Below are 21,749 nucleotides of genomic sequence, written 5' to 3'. Positions count from 1 at the left end.
GTAAATGCGAAAGTGACGCATGACATGTCAATTAACAAAAAATCGTGATATGACAATGATACGGCTGCTGTACCTAGCTGCCTACAGTCGAAACCTATATAATACACCCGACCGTGTTTTTTTTTGTTTTCCGTTAAATTCGACATGCAGTTAAGTTCATCATCAGGAACCACCCTGTATATCGTTTTTTGTTAAATTCGAAAAAAAAAATTTTTTTTTCGTTTCCATGCATAATAATAATAATTAGTGCATATGCCATGTGCCGCATTAATAAGGAATAGAGATCAATTTGAAACCAACACGGGAAGCATGGTCGCGCGATAGACGATAAAATAGCAGGCCGTCCCGATCGCACTATTCGTAAGTGCGATAGGGCCGGCCTGATATTTTATCGTCTATCGCGCGACCATGCTTCCCGTGCAAGTGAAAACGAACACATTTAGTGCCAGCACTGCCAGCGCGTGCTACGCACTACGAGCGTAGCCAATAACATCGTCTGCGGACGTAGAATCCCGTATCGTAGCAGTGGCGCCAAGAAACCTTCTTTGAATCCTCTGGAAAACTACAAAACTGAATTGGTGACTCATAGCCACTGATCAAACTTTAAAAATGAATACACAAAACAACATTGAATACCTATTTAGGTAATGTAAGGTATTCTGTATTTCACCTAATTACGTTTTGTAAAAAGGGGAAATACATGAGATATGGACTCCTTGTATGGGGTAACTCTACTGACACAATTAGGGCTTTTATAGCGCAAAAAAAGTGTGTAAGGGCAATGTGTGGAGTACCCCAACGAGAATCTTGTAGGCCACTATTCGCAAAGCACGAAATTTTGACACTGCCTTGTATGTATATTTTTGAAGCTGCTGTGTTTGTAAAAAAATATCCACATTTGTTTGTCAAGGCTAATCAAGTATTCCATAGAAACACAAGAAATCCTAATAGGCTTGTAATTGATTTTGTTCCTAATAGTGCCCTTTTTATGAAAAGCAGTTATAACATGTGCATACAAATATTTAATGCTCTCCCAGATACAATAAAAGATCTTACCCTTAATTCATTTAAGACACAACTCTATCGTTGGCTAAAAATTAAAATGTTTTACTCTGTTGACGACCTGTTTTGCATGTAATAGTATTACTTTAAGTATTTAGTTAAGTTTAGGTTAAGTGTATTTGCATGCTGAATCAGCAAAATATGTATAGCTCGATAAATGTATATGTACCTACCATCTCATTGTACCATATTTTAAGCGAATAAAGAATTTATTATTATTTATTATTATTATTATTATTACAACATTGTACATTGTGCAACAAGGGGAGGAAGTTGAATATCACTAACGAGAGTAAGTTAAATCGCGACGGCTTTCCGGAGCGATTTAAAGACTCGAGTTAGTAATATTCATACTCCCCGAGTTACACACAATGTTTTTCATCACATTTGAGAGAAAAATACAGAGGAAACAGTCATAAGGCAAAACCTTCAACCGGCGGCGTTACGACCAGTAGTGTATCTTGATCTACATCAGATTATTCATATTAAATCCATTGTTTTTGATAACAAACACTTTTTGAACGAAAACAAACACGAAAATAAAATAAAATAAAACAATAAAATAAATAATAAATTAGATGCAATGTTCAAAAAAGCATATAAATCATATAATTGAACTAAAATTGCACTTTTTTATCATTCATTTAAATATTTTGATCTGTTGTACTCTCCGTTGCTAGGCAACGGTGGGTGCCTCGCGTACGCCCGCGGTCAAGCGCGAGTAGAGAGCATATTGTCAGATTGTAAATTATAACAATTTATCTTAGTTAAATTTTACGAAATAAATGCAAAACACACTGAAATAATTGTAAAACATAAATAAAATGCATTTTTCATACCGTATAATATATTTTATAGCTTAATAGTAAAATTTTGGTTGTGCAATAAAAATCCTTGGCAGATTGAAACATCCTTTGCCTGAAGTATTGTACTGATTGTATTAATTTTTAAAACTAAATCCATTATTCCCTTGGGAATAAAATAGTACATTATGCTTTAGTACACGTAGACGCAATGATACCTTTAAACAGTAAATGTGATGAAAAAGTATTTAATACTTTTATGAAGCATATAATTATGGAGGTAATGCCTATGTAGGTCATGTCGAGTAAAATTAAACATAACCGTCATTTTCAATACACAGAAAACAGAATCATGGTCATAGTTATTAGTGCTATTAAATAACAAATAGTTAAAATGATGAAGTTTCTCTATACATAGGTACATATAATAAATGCACCGAAGCTTTAAAATAGGCCTTTGTAGTGCATAAGTAGGATGTACATGTCGATGTTTTCACGGATCAGTGGCCTAGTGACGTGCCCATGAAAGGTAATTTCCCCAAGGAGGGAAATTTCCCGGGAACAGCACATAACCATCGGCCTAAAGTAACTAATGTCCAGCTCCAGGATACGTAGACAAGATGCCAATCGTTTACGGCTCGAGGCGTATATTAGCTCTCTCTATCAGTATTTCACTTGTGCGACACGCTGCGGAGCTTAAACGATTAGGATCTTGTCTACTCGCAAATTGTTTAATTATTATTCAGTGTATTTAGTATTAAAGCTGTTCTGTGAAAAAAAAATACATAAAAAATGTTCTGTGATGGATTTTTAAATCCGTTCCGAGATATAAGATAGGCTTGGATAAAGTATTAATATCACATAATTTCCTCCAAAGCCGATAAAAAAAGCGAATTCCCCTTAAGACGATACGATACAGGTCAAATCTCCATACAAACGCTCTCGACTATTTCCTCCCTGGTTTTTGAAGATAGAGCAATGATTTTTTCAACACAGATTATTATTATTTTTTAACCCCCGACGCAAAAACGACGGGGTGTTATAAGTTTGACGTGTCTGTCTGTGTGTGTGTCTGTCTGTCTGTCTGTCTGTTTGTCTATTTGTCTGTCTGTGTGTGTCTGTCTGTGGCATCGTAGCTCCCGAACGGATGAACCGATTTAGATTTAGTTTTTTTAGTTTGAAAGCTGAGTTAGTCGGGAGTGTTCTTAGCCAAGTTTCATGAAAATCGGACCACTATGTCGCGGTCGGGGGTTTTTTCAAAATTTTAATTTTGTGGTTAGGTTATATCTGTGTCGGGTCGTTTTGATTTTTTTTGCTATAAAAAAATAAATTTATAAATTTTAAAAGACTCTAGAGCCAATCAAAAATTTCCAAAAACGGCCTTTTTCAATATGGCTCAAAAAAAAGGTGTGATACTCAAGATCGGTAACAATTAGCCAGGAAATCTAAACGGTCCGACACAGATTTTTTCATTGTTATTCAGATTCTCAAATTTCGTTCCGTTTAAATAAGTTTTGAAGGAGGAAACAGTCGAGAGCGGAACCTCGATTTAGAAGATTTTTTCGCAATATCTTTTAACTGAGTTGTTCTTAATGGACATTTTTTTTTCGAGAAATCTAGTTAATAATACTAGTATATTTTACTGAAATTGCCAAATTGAAAGGGGGACTCCTTTCCATTTTAGCATTTTCGCTCCCGTAGCGTCTTAAAAAGTCGTTAAAATATCTTAAGCCAGTCTTGATCGTTCCCCTCGTCTAATAGGTAAGTGCTTTATTATGCCTTTAACAGCCCTCTGAGGCTCACGTCGCTAAAATTAATAATGTAACCATAATTAAATTGTAAACTCTCTCCTTAAAAGGTTCGGTTGAAAGTGCCACAGCTACAGCTAGATGTAAATTGCTTCGCTGCGATTACGCCCGGTACCGTAATTGGTTTTTTCAAGTGTTTTGATGGCTGAAAACTTGGATTAGCCGATCTGCGACAGTCAGACGAAGTCTAAGTACGTAATAACTAATAACTTTCTTCTACTCCCGTACTATTCGTCATTTACAGGGTCGTACATAACTACCTATGTAAAACCTTACATAAAAGTATATTCCCCATACAGAAAACAGTGTGAATTTCACGTTTAGTAAGTTATTCTAGATAACTACCAAAAACCAAATGCATGGTCATAGAAAAAGTATTGTAATGCAACGGTGTTTAACTGAGTAAAACAATACTCGTGGCGTCTTTATTAACAATTTTCGGCTTCGCCTTAAATTTTTACCCGCGCCACTCGCTCTCTTGGACCGCTTTTAAACGCCAGTTACATAAAATACTATTATAACGGGACCTAATAGAAATTATACATTTTGAAACCAACATTTTGAGGATTGCGTTGTCTTCGTGGTCTCGGAGAATGCTCATCCTCAGACCTCGGGAACTTACCGTCCTCGAAACGTTAGAGGTTAGTTTTAAAATGTAATTAAGGTACATCGGGGCAAATCTCGAGTGAAATCAATGTAGAATTATAATTGAATCTTTAAGTGTTTTTACGCTTGTGTGGAATTTCAAGAGTATTTTCTATTTGAATTTCGTTACATTGCAAAAGGCTGCACTACCATCTGGCAAGACAAGGCGTTCATTGGATAACGAAATAGGTATTAATTTTCTGATCTTAAAGCATTTGAAAAGACTAGACTAGATGCACAGCCATTCTAGCTTAGCAGAAATTTGAATCTTCTAGTAAAATTGATCGCTTTGCAGCTGCGATAACATGGAATATTAACGGCTTGTGCAAATGTTCATTTATTAAGTATTTATGAATATAAGTAAGTCGGAGTAGGTATAGGTGAAGATTAAGAATATTGATCATTTGATATTTTTTTACGCCTCACATTTTTAAGAAGTAGGACTAAGTAGTGTGTTAATAAAACATGTTGACCTAACATCCTTATTTTCCATTCACTTGAGAGTGAATTCTAAAAACCCTAGAACAGCTACCGAATTGTATTCTTATTTTCAAAGCTTTTTTAAATATTAGCTTCTACGTAATATCTTCTGTCACTGTCACTATCCTCGCACCACAAAATTATTTTTTGAGCTAAGCGGTTTATGTAATATATCACCTGTCAACGCAGCAAAGATTTGCTCGTAAGCTTAATTTAGTGGCTTTGCTCCATTGCAAGCCCTTCACTCTTGAGGCTTCTCTTAAGTGTAATTTTCCCCGAAACGTCTCTCCGAGTTAGGAACACACGTACTTACATGGTGCGTTTGTCAGAATTCTTGAGCAGGTAGCGATTTTCTAAGAACACAGCAATTCGCTACGTTTTCATTTTAGAGACATATGATGAAAATTCTAGTTGTCATAAATGGACATACTTCTTTTAGCAATTTTTACATAAATAACTTTTATAGGTTTAACCCAGAAATGTAAGTCATCATCAATAACAGTATTATTTTATATTTGGCCCTTTACCCGACCACTACACACGCTTCATTCTGCCATAAACAATACTCTATACAATATCTATTAAATGAACACCATCTCACATTATTCAAAACCGCCAAACGCTAGCGCTAGCTTCTACTTGATAAACACCCAAGAAACAGATAGGTACTACGTAGGTATATTTGTATCAGCCCCGAGCCCACGTTTGTGGAAGTATAATAAAATGTTTACATGGTAAATTAATCGCTTTATTTGGCGGTTATTTCACAAGCCACTGGAAAATACCGCGCTTAATGCCACGGCCCTTGAAAACATTTTACATTACAATGATTTTAAACCATAATGTAAAATGGATGGAGGAGGCCTTCACCCAAAAAGGGTCTAATGCACCAGCATAATTTTATTAAATAAAAAATAATGTAGAAAAAAATGTAATAAGTAGTGCAATTAGAATAAAAGGCTTTTTTTTATTATTCCTCTAAATGTTACGTAAGTAGTGAATATACACGCAACTAATTTCATGGCAACGTTACTGTTAGTTAAAGAACCTGAAATTAAGCTTAAACTATTTATTTAGTCTAATAACGTACAATACGCCTGCTTAAAATTTGTTATTCTTTCACCAAAATTAGCTACAGATCACTTACAATAAGTAGATACCGCCTGCCGTAGCCAAAAAGCGCCAATATCGAAAATAACTTGCATAACACATGTGACATAACATTCTTGATGTTAGGTACACAGTTGAGAATATTACACCATTCATCAAGCCTACCCAAATCACTTTGTAGAAAATTAGCGTCATCTGAATCTAATATAATGCGAGCAAGCTTTAGGTTGTTAGCATAGGTAGGTACATAAAAATTCTCGAATGTCTATAACAGTCAGGACCCTTATGGTACCCCTGATGTAATATTGTGCGTATTCACACTCCCCGAGTTACACACAATGTTTTTCAGCACACTCGCAATGTAAAACAGTTAAGTACGGTACAAGAAATTTCATTATTCCCTTGGGAGAACTATTTTTCTATAACTCACGCTCCGCCTGCGTGCAATAGCAGATTAAGTGCGGGTGTGATGAAAAACCATTTACAGCTAAAAAAAATGTCCGCAGGAATTGTGTCAGCTAACTGTGTCTAAGAAATATATTTGTAAATACATATATTACTCAGTTATGGGCCGTTACATTTGAAAAACTTAATATTTTAAGTGGTACGGGACGCGTCAGGGTCATTAAAGTCTACAGAGTTGTTAGCCACAGGCCACAGCAGCATTTTGATTTAATAAGTCTCGTCGAATCTGAACTTTCTGTGGGATATTACGTCGTTCGCTCAGTGATCGCGGTTCTTGATTAGCAGACATTTGTTAGTCAGATCAGATGTTGGCAGCAGATGTTTTGCTGCGAAGGTACGAGTACCTACCAGTCAATTTAGAGTTACAATTTGATCTGTCGTCTCAGGAATCTTGGAGGAGACATATATTTTAATTACTAAATGAATGCTGACGAATTTTAATGGCTGTTATGATCTTGTGCTGTTGCAGAACACGAGTATGTAAACGATCTACGATTTTTTTCTTGTTATACTACATTTATAAGAAACCGCAAAAGACCTATTTGAAAAAAAAACCTTTTTTTATAAATTAGTTTTAATGAAAAAACACAATGCACTGAAACTGATTTCCTCCTTGACCTTTAGTTACGAAGCTTAATAATTAATATCACCGTGTTTATCAATTAAAACAAGCGAAATGCGTATCCGAGGGCGTCTTTCTATAAATAGAACTTGTTAACTCCATACTAACCGCGCCATATCTATTTGACAAGATTTGTGTTAAACGCTGGCTAGGCGGAAATTAAGATCGGTATCAGTATCGATTAACGGACAGTTAATTTGCGAAGCCGACCTTTCGAGTGTTATGGCCTGTTGATGACGTCATCCCCGGATAAGAGTAGGTGGCTCGATACCCAAATAATGGCCGGTGGGATTTCTCGTCAGCAACATTCAAGTAGGTAATCATCCGAGGTTTAACGAAATTTTGTTCTTTATTAAATCTGAAAGATTACATTAAGGTACAGCGGGACAAATCTCGACTGGGGGCAATTATAATTAATCCATTTTTTTCCATTATTACACTATTATGTTGAGTTCTACATGTATCCACTGAACATTCCTACCATTTATAACCGGTGAACACTCTATTTAATAATGCAAACATTGTAAAACATGGAACAAATAGACCAGTTACATTTGCCCCCCAGTCGAGATTTGTCCCGCTGCCACAGTGTACCTTACTCAGATTTCAAATGATCCATGGTACCAATATTTTTATATGACATTCTTCTAGTATTTGTACAAAGGTGTCACTTATTGATTCTAAAACCATCCAGAATATCACACAACCCGCGCGACACGGGCCCCTATATTAGATTTAGGGCAATTAATTAAAAGACACATGGCGATTTATAAGAGTTGAAATATATTATCGCAATATAGTAAGGCAAGGTGTGCTCCTATTAATAGCTACCAAGGGACTAAAGTACAAACGAAGTCCTTAAGATTAGGAACTATGGGCTGTTGTTTTTTATTCAATAGTTTACATTTATGAAAGAGAAAGTATAACAATATACTTGTTAGAGTAAGATAGATTTAGTTTTGTTAATTCCAACACGCCCCCTCAAAAATAAATCTATGATTAAAATCATTATACAAAACAATAACAGCATCACCCGCCTTTTTCTGGGAAACATTATGGCCAACATTTGTTCAAAGGTAAGGGAAACCCAGTAAAACCTTACCAGCCATGTCATCAACTTATTTCTAAAATACAATCCAACTTGTTTGACATTTCCTACCTATATGGTACCATATCTAAGAACATAGAACACATATGCATATGTGATTTAACACACCAGAATCGATTGATCAGATCGATTCAAGTAAATTATAACTATTATAAGTCAAAACATAGTCGTTTAAATACAACACATTTATAACCACATAAAACCACACATAAATATAAATTTCACAGACACTTATAACGTTTAAGTCTTAATATTAACGCTGACATTTTATACGCTTTAATTTATGTCAACAGGTATATGACATGTATTCATATTGTAATGTTTCATAGGTATAACATTCATACAAACTGTACATCATGAACAAATTAAAAATACACAGTTGTTCTACGGTTAGTTGGAAGAGATCCCTTAAAGGGAATAAGCTCGCCTCTGTACATAACCATTAAAATTATTTACTGTACTGTCTGTACTTCACATAATTTATTCTGTGCAATAAAGTGTTTACTCCTACTACTACATTACCACAGTTTCTTACAACTATACATAATGAAACATATTACTTTCACAATAAAACAACCATTCATAAATCATGACATAAAACTTATTAGTTAAATACGTATCAATTATAATACGTAGTTTCAGCTTTCACTATTGTCAATTAACTATAGTTATATAAACCACAAGCTGTATATTATTTTCATAATCATTCTGTAAGATTGTACTGGAATACATAAGGTTCACATTTCTATACATTACTCATGTACCATTTTCTCTGACAGGTTCATATCATATGTAGATATATTTTAGAACTAACCTGTCTGTGCTTGTACATGCACATTGTATTAACTACCACCAATTATATATGTATAATAGAATTAGAAACAATCTATTTGATCCTTTATCAATGAACTTAAAAGTTCAGCTTTATCAATGCCACTTTGCTGTTTGACAATTACCGAAAACCACTTCATAGAAGTTTGTCACCCCTATAGAGTGTCCACTGTTCGGCTCACTTATGATTTCCTTATCCGTGAGAATCAACTTGACACTCTTTAGCATAACGAAACGTATCGCCTTGTTTACATTAGCTTAAGTTGGCTAAGAACACCACTTTATTTCTACAAAGTCCTTTGTTCTTCAATTGGAACTCTTTGCATTATTTTACTTCACATTCCAAATGCAAAGATTTGTTTAGCTAAGTATAGTTATTTAAAATGCTACAACAATACGAGTATTGCTTTATTTTACTTATTATTGTGTGTTGCTATATTTTAAATACAATTCTTTTAATTTGACTCTTTATTTATGATTAATAGTTCTTAATGTATGTATATCATTTAAAATGAAATTTATTTAATATTATCACTGTCTGTACCTACTAGATAATGGCTAAAATAGAATTAGGTTTTTATATTTATTTATAACCAAGTGTTAGGTATTAGTTTTGCTGTGTTCTGAGAGGAGGTCATATTTAGCTAACCAAATAAAATATAATTGAAAGACTTATAAGACTCTTTCACTTGCAATTTTCGAGTATAAAATTTGTAGGTAAGTATTTAATCATTATAATACGGAACCCATTTTTTAATGAGTATTAGACAAAGTTGTAAATTTTAAAGATAAATAATATTATGCATTGTTGCATTCCCAGTTGGTCTAATAAAAAATAAGAGAGACGGCTACAAGAATTATATACCTTCTATGATGCAACATCGTGCTATTATTTTCTTACTATCTTTGTGTGAATGACTAGATATTAAAAGAAAAGTAGAGTTATGATTTTTATAAACAATGGTACCTATTTATGCAATTTAGGAAGGTATCTACTTATATTATGTGTTCTGGAAATCTTTTTGCTTTGAAAAAAAAACTATATACCTACTAGTGTAACTGCACATGTATTTCACAAAGAAATATAATTTGTTTAATTTTGTTATATTTAACTACAAGTGCAACGAAAAATGGACTTTATATGTTTAGACTAATTTATATATTATTTTTGATCTAAACTATTTAGTTTTTATTTGTTTAATTTTTGTTTTAACTGTTGAGTTTCGATTGATCTATCTACTCTCAACCACCTAAAATTATAATTATAAATATTTAAATTTAAAATTTGTGCTTGGATATTTTATCTCAAAACTTGTATAAAAGCTGTCGGTAAAACAAACCATCCCGCGTCGTTTCCGACGCGACGCAAAGATACCCATCACACATTGGCCGCGTTTCCACGCTGAACCACGATGGACCATCACACAGTGGCCGCGTTTCCACGCTGAACCACGATGGACATGTCAATTATACAAACACACACACAATAGTTTTAATCATAACACAACAAATCCTGAAGACATTTTTCGAATTTCCATTTCCCTCAAACTCATGTGGCCCAAAAACAGACTTTTCGGAAAACTCCGAATGTCTAACGAAATTCCATTTCCCTCAAACTCATGTGGCCCAAAAACAGACTTTTCGGAAAACCCCGAATGTCTAACGAATTTCCATTTCCCTCAAACTCATGTGGCCCAAAAACAGACTTTTCGGAAAACTCCCGAATGTCTAACGAATTTCCATTTCCCTCAAGACCAGATGGCCGATAGTCAGACTTTTCAGAAAAACTGAATGTCCATATGGAATTCATACAGACTCACATGGTCGATAAACAGACTTTTCAGAAACACTCTGAATGTCATTATGGAATTCATACAGACTCACATGGTTGATAATCAGACTCACATGGTCGATAAACAGACTTTTCAGAAACACTCTGAATGTCATTATGGAATTCATACAGACTCACATGGTTGATAATCAGACTCACATGGTCGATAAACAGACTTTTCAGAAACACTCTGAATGTCATTATGGAATTCAATCAATGACATACTGCGCTATCATTTTTTTTTTTTTTTACACCTTTTTCATATGGCTCAAGACATAACTAAATTATGTTTACAAACACAGAACCATATACCTCGAGGATTTTATATGACCACAAAGATGTATTACAATTATTATACCAGTGCTAATTTAATTCAAAAGAACGAGTTTTCAGTCATGAAGTAACACAACAATAAAATGTTATTTCGTTCTTACATCATTAATATCATAAAGGTACTTATATTTAAGCATAATGCCATTTAAGACAACATAAATATGCATACATACTTACATACAGTCACGCCCGTATCCCATAAAGGGGTAGGCAGAGCACATGAAACTGTAAATGTATAAATATGTGCCACTTTAAATACGTATGTCATCATTCTCAGATACTTTCTTTAGACAATCTGACAAATATAAAAAACTGAGCTCCTTTAATAATAAAATAAAAAAAATACTAATTTATGAGATTTCAAGTATCTATCGGGCGCACCAGTGGGCCAATTCAACAAAACATGTGTTTTGCCCTTACAAGTCAAATGAAGCGTCACTATTCACAACACGTCAAAAATGGGACTTCAACAATAATAAAGGAAATAAGATATTTGACGTGCGTATTTTAACTCCACTGTTGTACTTAATGCTTGTATATTTAAATTTTATAGCATTAGATGTTTCGTATTTGTGTAGTGACCCAAAAATAAAGTACAAATACTAATTAATACGTACTTCCTGTTCAAAAGTCACAATTCTATAATATTAATTGTATTGTTAATTAAAGTGACGACAAGTATTCCAAAACATACTCAGGGAATGTAAAAGAATAATAAATATAATTATACCATACGTACCACACCTTACACTTACTGGTGTGTAAGTCAATACCATGATTCCATCATTGGATATACGCTGACAAGTATGTCAGCATAGGAAGGTGCTGTAAATTCAGGTTTGCTGATTACTTTGACTGTCAGGAAACATATGGTAGACGTAGCCCACGTAGCACTCACGTCGATCAATTATATTACAGTTGTCTCTCGTCATTACCATTAGCGCATTAACGTTGAGCGCTGCGTTGCATAGTTAACTCTCTTTCTTGGTCACAAACATATTCCTTACTCCTTCTCAGATAATGGAACAACTTTCATGTCGTTGTAGTTACTGTATCCAATTGCTATTTTAACTCGTACTCTGATAATATGCCCCTTTTTATGGGATAAGAAGCAAACTAGCGGACGGATCAGTAAGCAGTCACTAATGTTAAGTAATTATTGTCACAGACAGATATATCTGTAATATCACAAATGTTGTAAGTGCGTTGCTGGCAGCGAAAAGAGAAATACTCTGTTATTATTGAAGGTTCGAAGCTTTGGTCCTTAAACACGGCAAACGTCAGTTGAGTCAGCATGTATTTTGTTTTAATTTAACAATAGGTATAATATTGCATCCGTTTTTATCAGTTCGCACACGTTCGTTGAAAACTTGATGATGTACTGTTATTTCTCTTCAGATTTTAAACCCGCGGCAATATAATTTTCTTCTCCTAAGTCGGTATATGTTTTCAAATAGTACATCAAATACTGAACAATGGCTGCCTCAGTTTTATTGCTTTTCAAATCCACCATTATTTTAGGTTTACGACTCCTTTTCCATCAAACACCATTAAAAAACGTAGATAGTTTATTAACTATTGAACTTGTAAGTTCCGCATACTCTTCTTATCACCAATTCACCACTGAAGGGTTAATGTTCCATTTAATATTTACACAACATTGTCCACAAATGAATCTCACAACACTATTTACAAAAATCTAATTAAATGTGTCTGGGCCCATAACCTATTAGATTTAGGGCAATTAATTAAAAGACACATGGCGATTTATAAGAGTTGAAATATATTATCGCAATATAGTAAGGCAAGGTGTGCTCCTATTAATAGCTACCAAGGGACTAAAGTACAAACGAAGTCCTTAAGATTAGGAACTATGGGCTGTTGTTTTTTATTCAATAGTTTACATTTATGAAAGAGAAAGTATAACAATATACTTGTTAGAGTAAGATAGATTTAGTTTTGTTAATTCCAACACCCTATTCTTAATCCTCTTTTTATATGGAGATTTTTGGCCTTACCTTTGCGGTCGAGGTTCATAGCATAGATAGATAGATAGATAGAGAGATTTTTATTGGTATTAATCATACACTGTCAGTTTACAATCATAAATTAAAAAAAATAACAATTCATTATATTCACGTTACATGTTCATAAATTAATTAATAACAAATAATATTGTTGAAATTATTTAAATTATACAACACACAAAATTAAAACATATAAATTAATGACATATAATACATAAAGATAAAACTTTCTTGGGGGTAAATACTCATGTGGGATATCTTACAGTGCTTTTTATATACCTTTACTTCCGAATCTACGAATATACAAAGTATTTGTACTTTGCATATTCGCAGATTATATCTGTCATTTATCGTACATTTCACTACGAACAATAGTTATTTGTTTTACAAGGGGGCAAAGTAGTTGTTTAACCGCACGTGCCAATCTTGATACCCGAGCAAGCGAAAGATTCCAATATTGAACCGCGAGCTTAGCGAGTGGTTCAAAAAGTGGAATTGTGAGCGTTGCGAGGGTTTCAAGCCACGAAGGTTAAACAAACTTTGCCACCGAGTGAAACACAAAATTTTTCACCACACCAACACACACGAACAAAATACTAGGTAACTATAAAACATCAAATTAAATCAAATCCATCAATTTATTCAATATTTATGATTCAAAATCATCATTTATAGGTAAATTATACCAGCCAGATTAATGTTAATAGAGTCGTTCACCGTTGTATCGACATCGAATTACCTAGCAACCAATTGTTTGTAATAACCGTCTCTGATTGGCCGATAACGCGACAGATAAAAAAAAATGTGTTTCAGATGTAGGAAAATTTGCCAGGTATCGCAAATTAGTATAGAAATTGTATGAAGTTCTATTTTTGAAATTATTACAGTTAACTAAAGTCAACTATAATGATCTTATTATAATCGAGTCGGAACTGCCATAGAGAACACTGAAAAGTTAGCACTTATAGTTTAGTCTGTGGTGTCCTAATTGACAGATTACAGTCGACAAGTAGAAAAATTATATTATAATGAAAATGAATCGATCAACTTTTATAAGTAGTTTCGTGTCCCAATAAAAAAAAATATTTCTGCTTTTCACGACTTTTGTAATTTATCATGTGTGTTAGGATTAATTATAAGAAAACCAAACAGTGAATATCAAAATATAATATTACATTAGGTTTATTAATAATACCAGTACCAAACTATTTTTAAACGTTAGCTATGTACTTAATATTATTTTAAATATAAACCGCCCGTATTGTATTTAAGAACAGCGCTAAATTAAACCGGATCCAATTTATATCGCCAACTCTTTTCAGCATATAAATGGCTTTTTAAGAGCCGTATAAGATTTCAGCAATTTTTTGAGACGGCTTTGATTTCGTAGCTTTACGCTAACTGCCTTTTATTTTCTGCTTCAGAGTTGAGAGAGCAGGGTGGCTAGCCGAATGGCACAATCGCTCACGAAACGCTCACGAAACGAAGCGCTAGTAGATATCTATCTCTATCGCGCTTGCGTATTGGCGCGACAGAGCCAGCGGCGTATCGCTTTCGTTTGGCGTCGGAGAAATGCCATTCGGCTACGGGGCCAGATAACTAATTTCTATGTTATTTGGCTGTAGTGGCAAAACATCCAATATACCTACCTAATGGAAAACTGAACCATACGCTACTACTAGATGTGTCTTAAATATTAAACTCGCAATAAATGACTAAATATTGTGTTATATTCTTTCGATATGTCCTAAAATATGATCTTATTTTTTGTCATTCATGGTATTATCATCGGGATCATAACGCTTGCCAGAATCATTGTTTGATTAGTGTTATCAGTTTGTCACCAGACTACCCTCTATATTCCTAAGTTTATATTTTTGGTTCACTACGATATACTAGAAAATTGCATGGCATAATGAAGATTTTTATCAGCTAATCCATTGAATTAGAATTTACCTTAATAGAATCCTGAACTGAAAATAATATAAGGTTAGAGCATTTATGTTAATCAAGTTACATTTGTATGTAGGTGTTTTTATTTTATTTCACATGTCTCTTTATCTGTATTTTGAAATCTAAAGCTAAATTAGACCCAGTTCTCATTAGGTATTCGACTGAGCTGTAACTGTACATTATTTAATTATGTAAATTAGGTAACAACTCAATATGGTACCCCCTTGTTCAATTTTAATCAATTAATTTTATCTATTTTACAAAGAACTATGTAATTTTCATACATTTGTTATTAGTTAAAATATCCAGCCTTTATTATAAGATAGCTAGGTCTAATAAAGGCTGGAGGTTGACAACAACAGAAGCTCAATTGTATTATAGTTTGTTAGAATCTAATTTGAGTTTTTTGCTATATACGTGCAGATTTTTAACTAAGAAACTGACGATTTTATTATTAAATTCGAGGAAACTTAAGGTTTTACTTAGAGACTAACCTCGCAAATATTGTCTAGATTCCGACCTAATTTCTGTTATATGTAACTGCAATCAAAAAATATTGAAAGGTTAATTATTGTTTCCAGCGTAGCTGAAGCGCCGTGGTGGCATGCAGCACCCGCCGCGCGGCGCCCCCCACTTCCACTGCTCACCCCTCTACGGACCAACCTTGACGATATCCGCTCTCCCGCCCTTGCTCCTCATTCTCATCGTCTCTCCTGTAACGCACACGCAAATGACGAATACAACCGTACCTGACAAATATTTTCAAAATAATGCAATCCATAAAGGAAACAATTATACCTTAAAAAAAGACAATGAAAGCAATATTACGTTCAAACACAAAAATAATAATACAGCTGTAAGCGAGGAATATCAACTTTTATTAGATAGGTTCAGAAGGAAAAACGATAAAAATATAACAAGCGAAGAAATTTATTACGATATTGGCAATTTAACTGATAATTTAGATGATACGTCAACAAACAATAATTTTAACGTAAGCCCACATAGAAATTATTTACATTATCATCCAAAACACTCATTTCAATTACAAAATATAGATTCAGTAAATGGAAAGGAGACTGAAGACACTAGCGCTATCGAAAAATTAAGGATGGATGATGAAACTAGAACAAAAATATTTCATGATTATTATTCTACGGTTAACAAAGTCAAAGCAATTAATGAGGAACAAAATACAAATGAATCAATTACAACGGACGTTTTGGATTATAATGAAACAATCGATATACTATTTAATGAAACTGAACTGCCGGATACGGTAACTGATCCGAAAATCCGCAGGCGGTTTTCTAACGAGTCATTAGTGTTCCCTGATAATCTTTCCTCTCCTCGCGTCCCGACGAGAATGCAGACACCGCGTCCGGGATTTGTTGAAGGTAAGACAGAGCCTTAACTTACAAACATTACAATTCACTTTGGAATGTTAAGCGTTAAAAGAATTAACTTAAAATTAAGGTCGTTTTAAGAATTGATGTGTTATGTGAGACAACTTGGTAGACGGGTATTTATTTAATATAAGATCATGTTATTATCACTATACACCCTATTTTTTTTAATTTCCGTTAAAGTTAAGGGAAGGTTCATTAGTTCAGGTACAATTGATTTCTCTAAGAAACTAGTGAATGACAACAAGGATGTATCACGACCTTTACAACTTCCTACTATTTTGACACGTGCCGTCAGATACTAGTTATTTACTTTTATGTTATTTCTAACGTTCCCGCGCACTTATTGAAGTGAAACTTCTAATGCGACTTTCAACTAACAGCGCGTAATACTGTTACGTTGCGTGAAATGCCGACTCACTAACATTCTGTGTCGATGCGCTGAACGCGACTCACTCATTCCATTCATTCATTTATTCTCAGTCAGTGACAGAACAGAAATAAATTGGAATGTGTGTGTTTTATATTTAGTCGAGTGTAAAAGAAGTTTGTTTATTTTTTAATTATCTGAGCAAATAGCAATGTAAAAACGGGTACGTATCACAATGTTTAAAATGAAAAAACCTAACGTTAAATGACCTACGTTCAAAATACCTAAAATCAAAATACCTAATGATTTTAAATACCTAAGCAAGTTACACCTACGCACGAATTACCGAAATTGAAAATACCTATTGGACTAAATACCTAATGTTTGAAATACCAAAAACTATGTCACCTAAATTTTATACACCAACATTTGAAATACCCTATGGTCAAAATACCTAAAATGATTAACCGGTCAAAATACCGAAGTAGTAGGGTAGGTTCCGCGAGCGTAAAAGGGGGTATATTGAAGTATTAATTTTAAGCATAGTATAGTTACGCATAATATATCTAGGCATATTTTTGTTCGTTCGAATATATGTTGTGCATAAAGGTTTTTCGTCGAATGGTTTTTATGCATAACCTGGTTTAATCGAAATTTATCACGCAAAATTTTTATCATAGCTAATACTACTACATTGATGTCGCAGTTCTAACCTAACCTAACCGACTCTCCTGACTGCATTTAGTATGGGTGGTTATTCTGATTTTAAGAAATATGCCAAATACAATTATGCAAATCAATGCTATTCATAAAAAAACAATCGGCGTAAAAAGTATTATGCGAACTTATTTTCGGGCAAAGTAATATTAGTATTGTTTTAGATTATGTCAAATAAGTTTTCTGCCAAATTAACATTCGTCGAAAATCGATTATGCGAAGTTTGTTATGCGAAAATCGTTCCGGACAATTAAAGGTATGCCAAATAGAGGGAACCCGATAGATTTAAATCCTATATTAGAGTAGGTTAGGTTAGAACTCCGCCCTTACACAACAACGAACAGCTTTTAAAGTAGGTTTAGGTTAGGTTAGAACTGCGATCACACAGAAAAGAACGGCTTACAGAGTAGGTTTAGGTTAGGTTAGAACTGCGACCCTACACATCAACGCACGACCTTTAAAATAGGTTTAGGTTAGGTTAGAAGAAGGTTAGGTTAGTTGTGACCAAACATAAAAACAAATAATTTACAAATTGTAAAATTTTATAAAAATTAACAATTGAAATAGGTTTACAAAATTGAAATAATATTATGCGTAATAAATTTTATTTCATGTAAAACAAAATGAAATGAAAAAACACAAAACAAAATACCATATCGGAATAAGTTATCCACGAAGTAAAAGTCTAAGGTTTAATTTGACTTGTATCGATCATTCTACGATATGAACTGTCGATGAAATGAAATTATTTGAAACGTTGTCTTTGAAATAATATTCGATTAATTGTCTGTCGACGATTCAAGGGTAAACCGGTTATTTAAGCCCCACTTATTAGACATTTTTGCTTTTCGGATTTAATCATTACGTATTTCGATTTTAGGCATTTTGAACGTAGGTCATTTAACGTTAGTTTTTTTAATTTTAGGTATTTTGAACGTAGGTCATTTAACGTTAGTTTTTTTATTTTAGACATTATAATATGCACCTTTTTAAACTTTAGGTATTTTGAATTTCGGTCGAAACACCATTATGTATTTTGATTTTAGGTATTTTGAACGTAGGTCATTTAACGTTAGGTTTTTAAACTTTAGACATTGTGATACGTACCCGTAAAAACACAAAACAGTAAAAAAGTGGACGTAACTAAACGCAAAAACTTGATGGTCACTTGACAAAATGTTTTTGAAGCTATGTTACGAAGTTTCACTTCTTCCGCGTGGAGTGACTCCAGGCACTGTTTTTTTTTCGTTATAGAATAGTACCGGTCACTAACTTAATAAAGAGATGGTTTACGTATTAGGTAATAGACAATCATAATTTTAAAGAAAATAATCGATGGGTATTCTTTACATATTCAGAATTAATTCAGTATTACGTATATGTAAATGTTAACCTTCTAAAAAATATCAATATCAAACGATCTTTTGATGTAATCTGTCATGATGTTCAAAAATATTTCTTGAAAAAGATGAAAGAAAAAGTTATAAACGTCATAAGTCTCTCAATACTTTTAATGGCATTCCTAATAATGTAAAGTAAGTTGTAATTTGATAAGAACAGTTTCGTGTTTGTGTTAAATTTGTAACGAGTACTCCATTTCTATAGAGACAAGCAAGAGTCATCAATTAACTATATGTATACGTATGTGTCCCGTCGTTCAATTTAATTAAATATTTGTGTTTCTATTTTTATAATAAAAGTTGTTCCGACTTCGACTTTGACATTGACATCGCATTGACCGGATCATATAATCTACGATTAAAGGTGTATTATTTAAAAGAATTTTATAGTCTTTAATAGTATTTTATGAAACTGGCGTTTAAAAGATGTGAAAAAAGACGAGTGGCGTGAGTAACAATTTGAGGCAAAGCCAAAAATTGTTAATAAAGACGCCACGAGTATTTTTTGACTCAGTTGTATGTATGTGTATGTGTTGCATACAATACTTTTTCTACGACCACGCACTTACTTTTTAATAGATCTCTAGAATAACTTTCGTGAAATTCACACCGTTTCCTGTATTTTGACTCAAAGGCCTTCTCTCTGTTCCTGCACTTAACTTGTCGCCCGCACTCCCCCGCGCCGCCGCCAGCCCGGGGCCGGCACCCGCGCACCCACGCTATATCCATCAAAGGCTTCCTAACAATACGTTAAAGGCTATAACGTATGCGTGGTTGCGCGGGGAACTGGCCGAAGGCTGGCATCTTTTATGTAGGGTTTTAAAGATCTATGCACCACACTGTAAGTGATGAATAACGGTAAGTACGGGAGTAGAAAAAATGATTTAATGATGACTAATACTAAAATAAACAATAATCATTGAAAGAGTGAGCATATAAAACATTTTCCTGTGTGGGATTATTAATTTAGGTACGACTTGATTACCTAATATAAATCTATTCGTAAACATCCTAGACGCCAGTAATTTATAATTTAGAAGATGTACGATCTGATTTCGTAGCAAACAACAGCAGATTTAGTCCATTTATCGCGATTAATCGAATTAAGAAGCGGATGTAAAGGACATTAATCCGGACTAAACCGGATAAAACAGCCCCCGATATTAATGCGCCCGGGGAATAGCGCGTCTTTTGAGACTGCGAATTCATTATTATTTCACTTTTTAATTCGATTTCCTTAAACGAAACGTCCGTAGGTGGAAATTCCAAATGAAATATACAATAATCCGTAAAGATTTAGGGATCATTTATTTGCTCAGTTGCAGTTTCATATATACTCGTAGCGTTATTTGATTAGTATTCTGAATTAAATGAAAACCTCAACAGTCCGCAATTTAACTAAAATCGCAAGATTCTTCATACGTCGTGTATATGAGCCCTATTCTTAGTATGTTCTAACTCGATCCTATTCCTATAATACTTAAAGTGAACGTACTGAAAATAAAAGACTTCAAATCATGTATTTTACATGTGCCAGCAACTGTTAGGAATCAATGACAACGAACATCAGAAACCAAGCAGTAAAAATAATATCACATATTTTTAGACATCACATTTTAAAAGTTCACTGAAGAGGTGTAGAGACTGAACTACACTGTAAACTTTAGAGTAAAAACCGCATATTCGGTTGCGTTAGTAGCCCAAGTAGCACAGAAAGCTGTATAACTGCACACATTAGGGTCTATCCGGAGCCCTACGCATTTTAGCACTGTTATAAGAGCGTTCAGAGGAACCTTCGGCTGCATAGTAGCATTCAGTGAAATTTAAACAGCTTAAGCAGTTTAAGAGCTGCATTACGGTGGAGAACAGTACCACTAATTCGCCAATAGTGCTGTAATGGTATATTTGCAACGACCTTATTCAGCTATTACCATTTTTGACAGCCTAGAACGTAATAAGAGCTGCGCAGTAGATCACACTACGCCAAAAGCGGTATAAGAAGCCACTTGTGACCTTTTAAAACGCTGACTTTTTAAGATAGGACATGTGGACCATTAAAAAGCCAAAAGAGGTATAATGGAGAAAATGTGGCGTATAATACTGCTTAGAGTTGAACATTTATACCACAAATCAGCCTTATATCGCCTTTATTATTATCTGCATAGCGGGTGTTTAAAACACCCACTAGACGCCTGGTAGCTATTTTGTGGGGCACTTGTGTACCGTTATAACGGCTATTGCTTTATATTGGTACACTTGTAGATTATTAACTAGGAATAAGCTGAATAAATGTTATTTTATGGTAACTTGTAACCTCCTCGTCTTTATTATGAATGTATTGTATCAGTTATTACTTTTTAATACCATCATGCTGACTTTGTATTGTATAAATCTCTCCAAAACACAAAAAAAAATATTTCATCAGATCTTATTTATTTATCGTAACTAATTAAAAACTGAATATTTACATGGCGAATTAAAATTTTGTTAGTAAATATGTATATATATATAATGTCGGTAAACTTTCATTCCCAAACATATTTGCGTAAGATATACAAAACAAAACGTAGTTACCAATACCAACAGATAAACCATTCACCATTAAAGTTTCACTCACTAAAGTTCCAACCAAATAGCTAGAATATAAGTAAAAATTTGTTTGCATTTCACCTAAATGTATGAAATCACGTATATAATGTGACCCTTTAGCTGAGTAAGTGGCTACTTGTGTTCTCTTATTCTGCCGCTATTCAGCCCTTATAACTCTTGCCACCCTTA

The 21,749-nt window shown here is 33.8% G+C and overlaps 1 protein-coding gene across 1 annotated transcript in view; it reads left to right on the top strand.

Moving 5' to 3' along the window:
- The window catches only part of LOC125230595 (gamma-aminobutyric acid type B receptor subunit 2), a 201,259-nt gene that overhangs the window by 104,976 nt on the left and 74,534 nt on the right, over positions 1-21,749 (top strand). The window contains exon 3 of the mRNA XM_048135803.1: positions 15,660-16,475. Coding sequence (XP_047991760.1) covers positions 15,683-16,475 — 793 coding nt within the window. The 5' untranslated portion in view covers positions 15,660-15,682. The remainder of the gene's footprint in view (positions 1-15,659; positions 16,476-21,749) is intronic.

This window comes from Leguminivora glycinivorella, chromosome 1, assembly GCF_023078275.1.
Source record: "Leguminivora glycinivorella isolate SPB_JAAS2020 chromosome 1, LegGlyc_1.1, whole genome shotgun sequence".
Lineage (NCBI taxonomy): Eukaryota > Metazoa > Arthropoda > Insecta > Lepidoptera > Tortricidae > Leguminivora > Leguminivora glycinivorella.
Note: the sequence above shows the minus strand (reverse complement) of the source record. Positions and strands in the feature narration are given on the sequence as shown.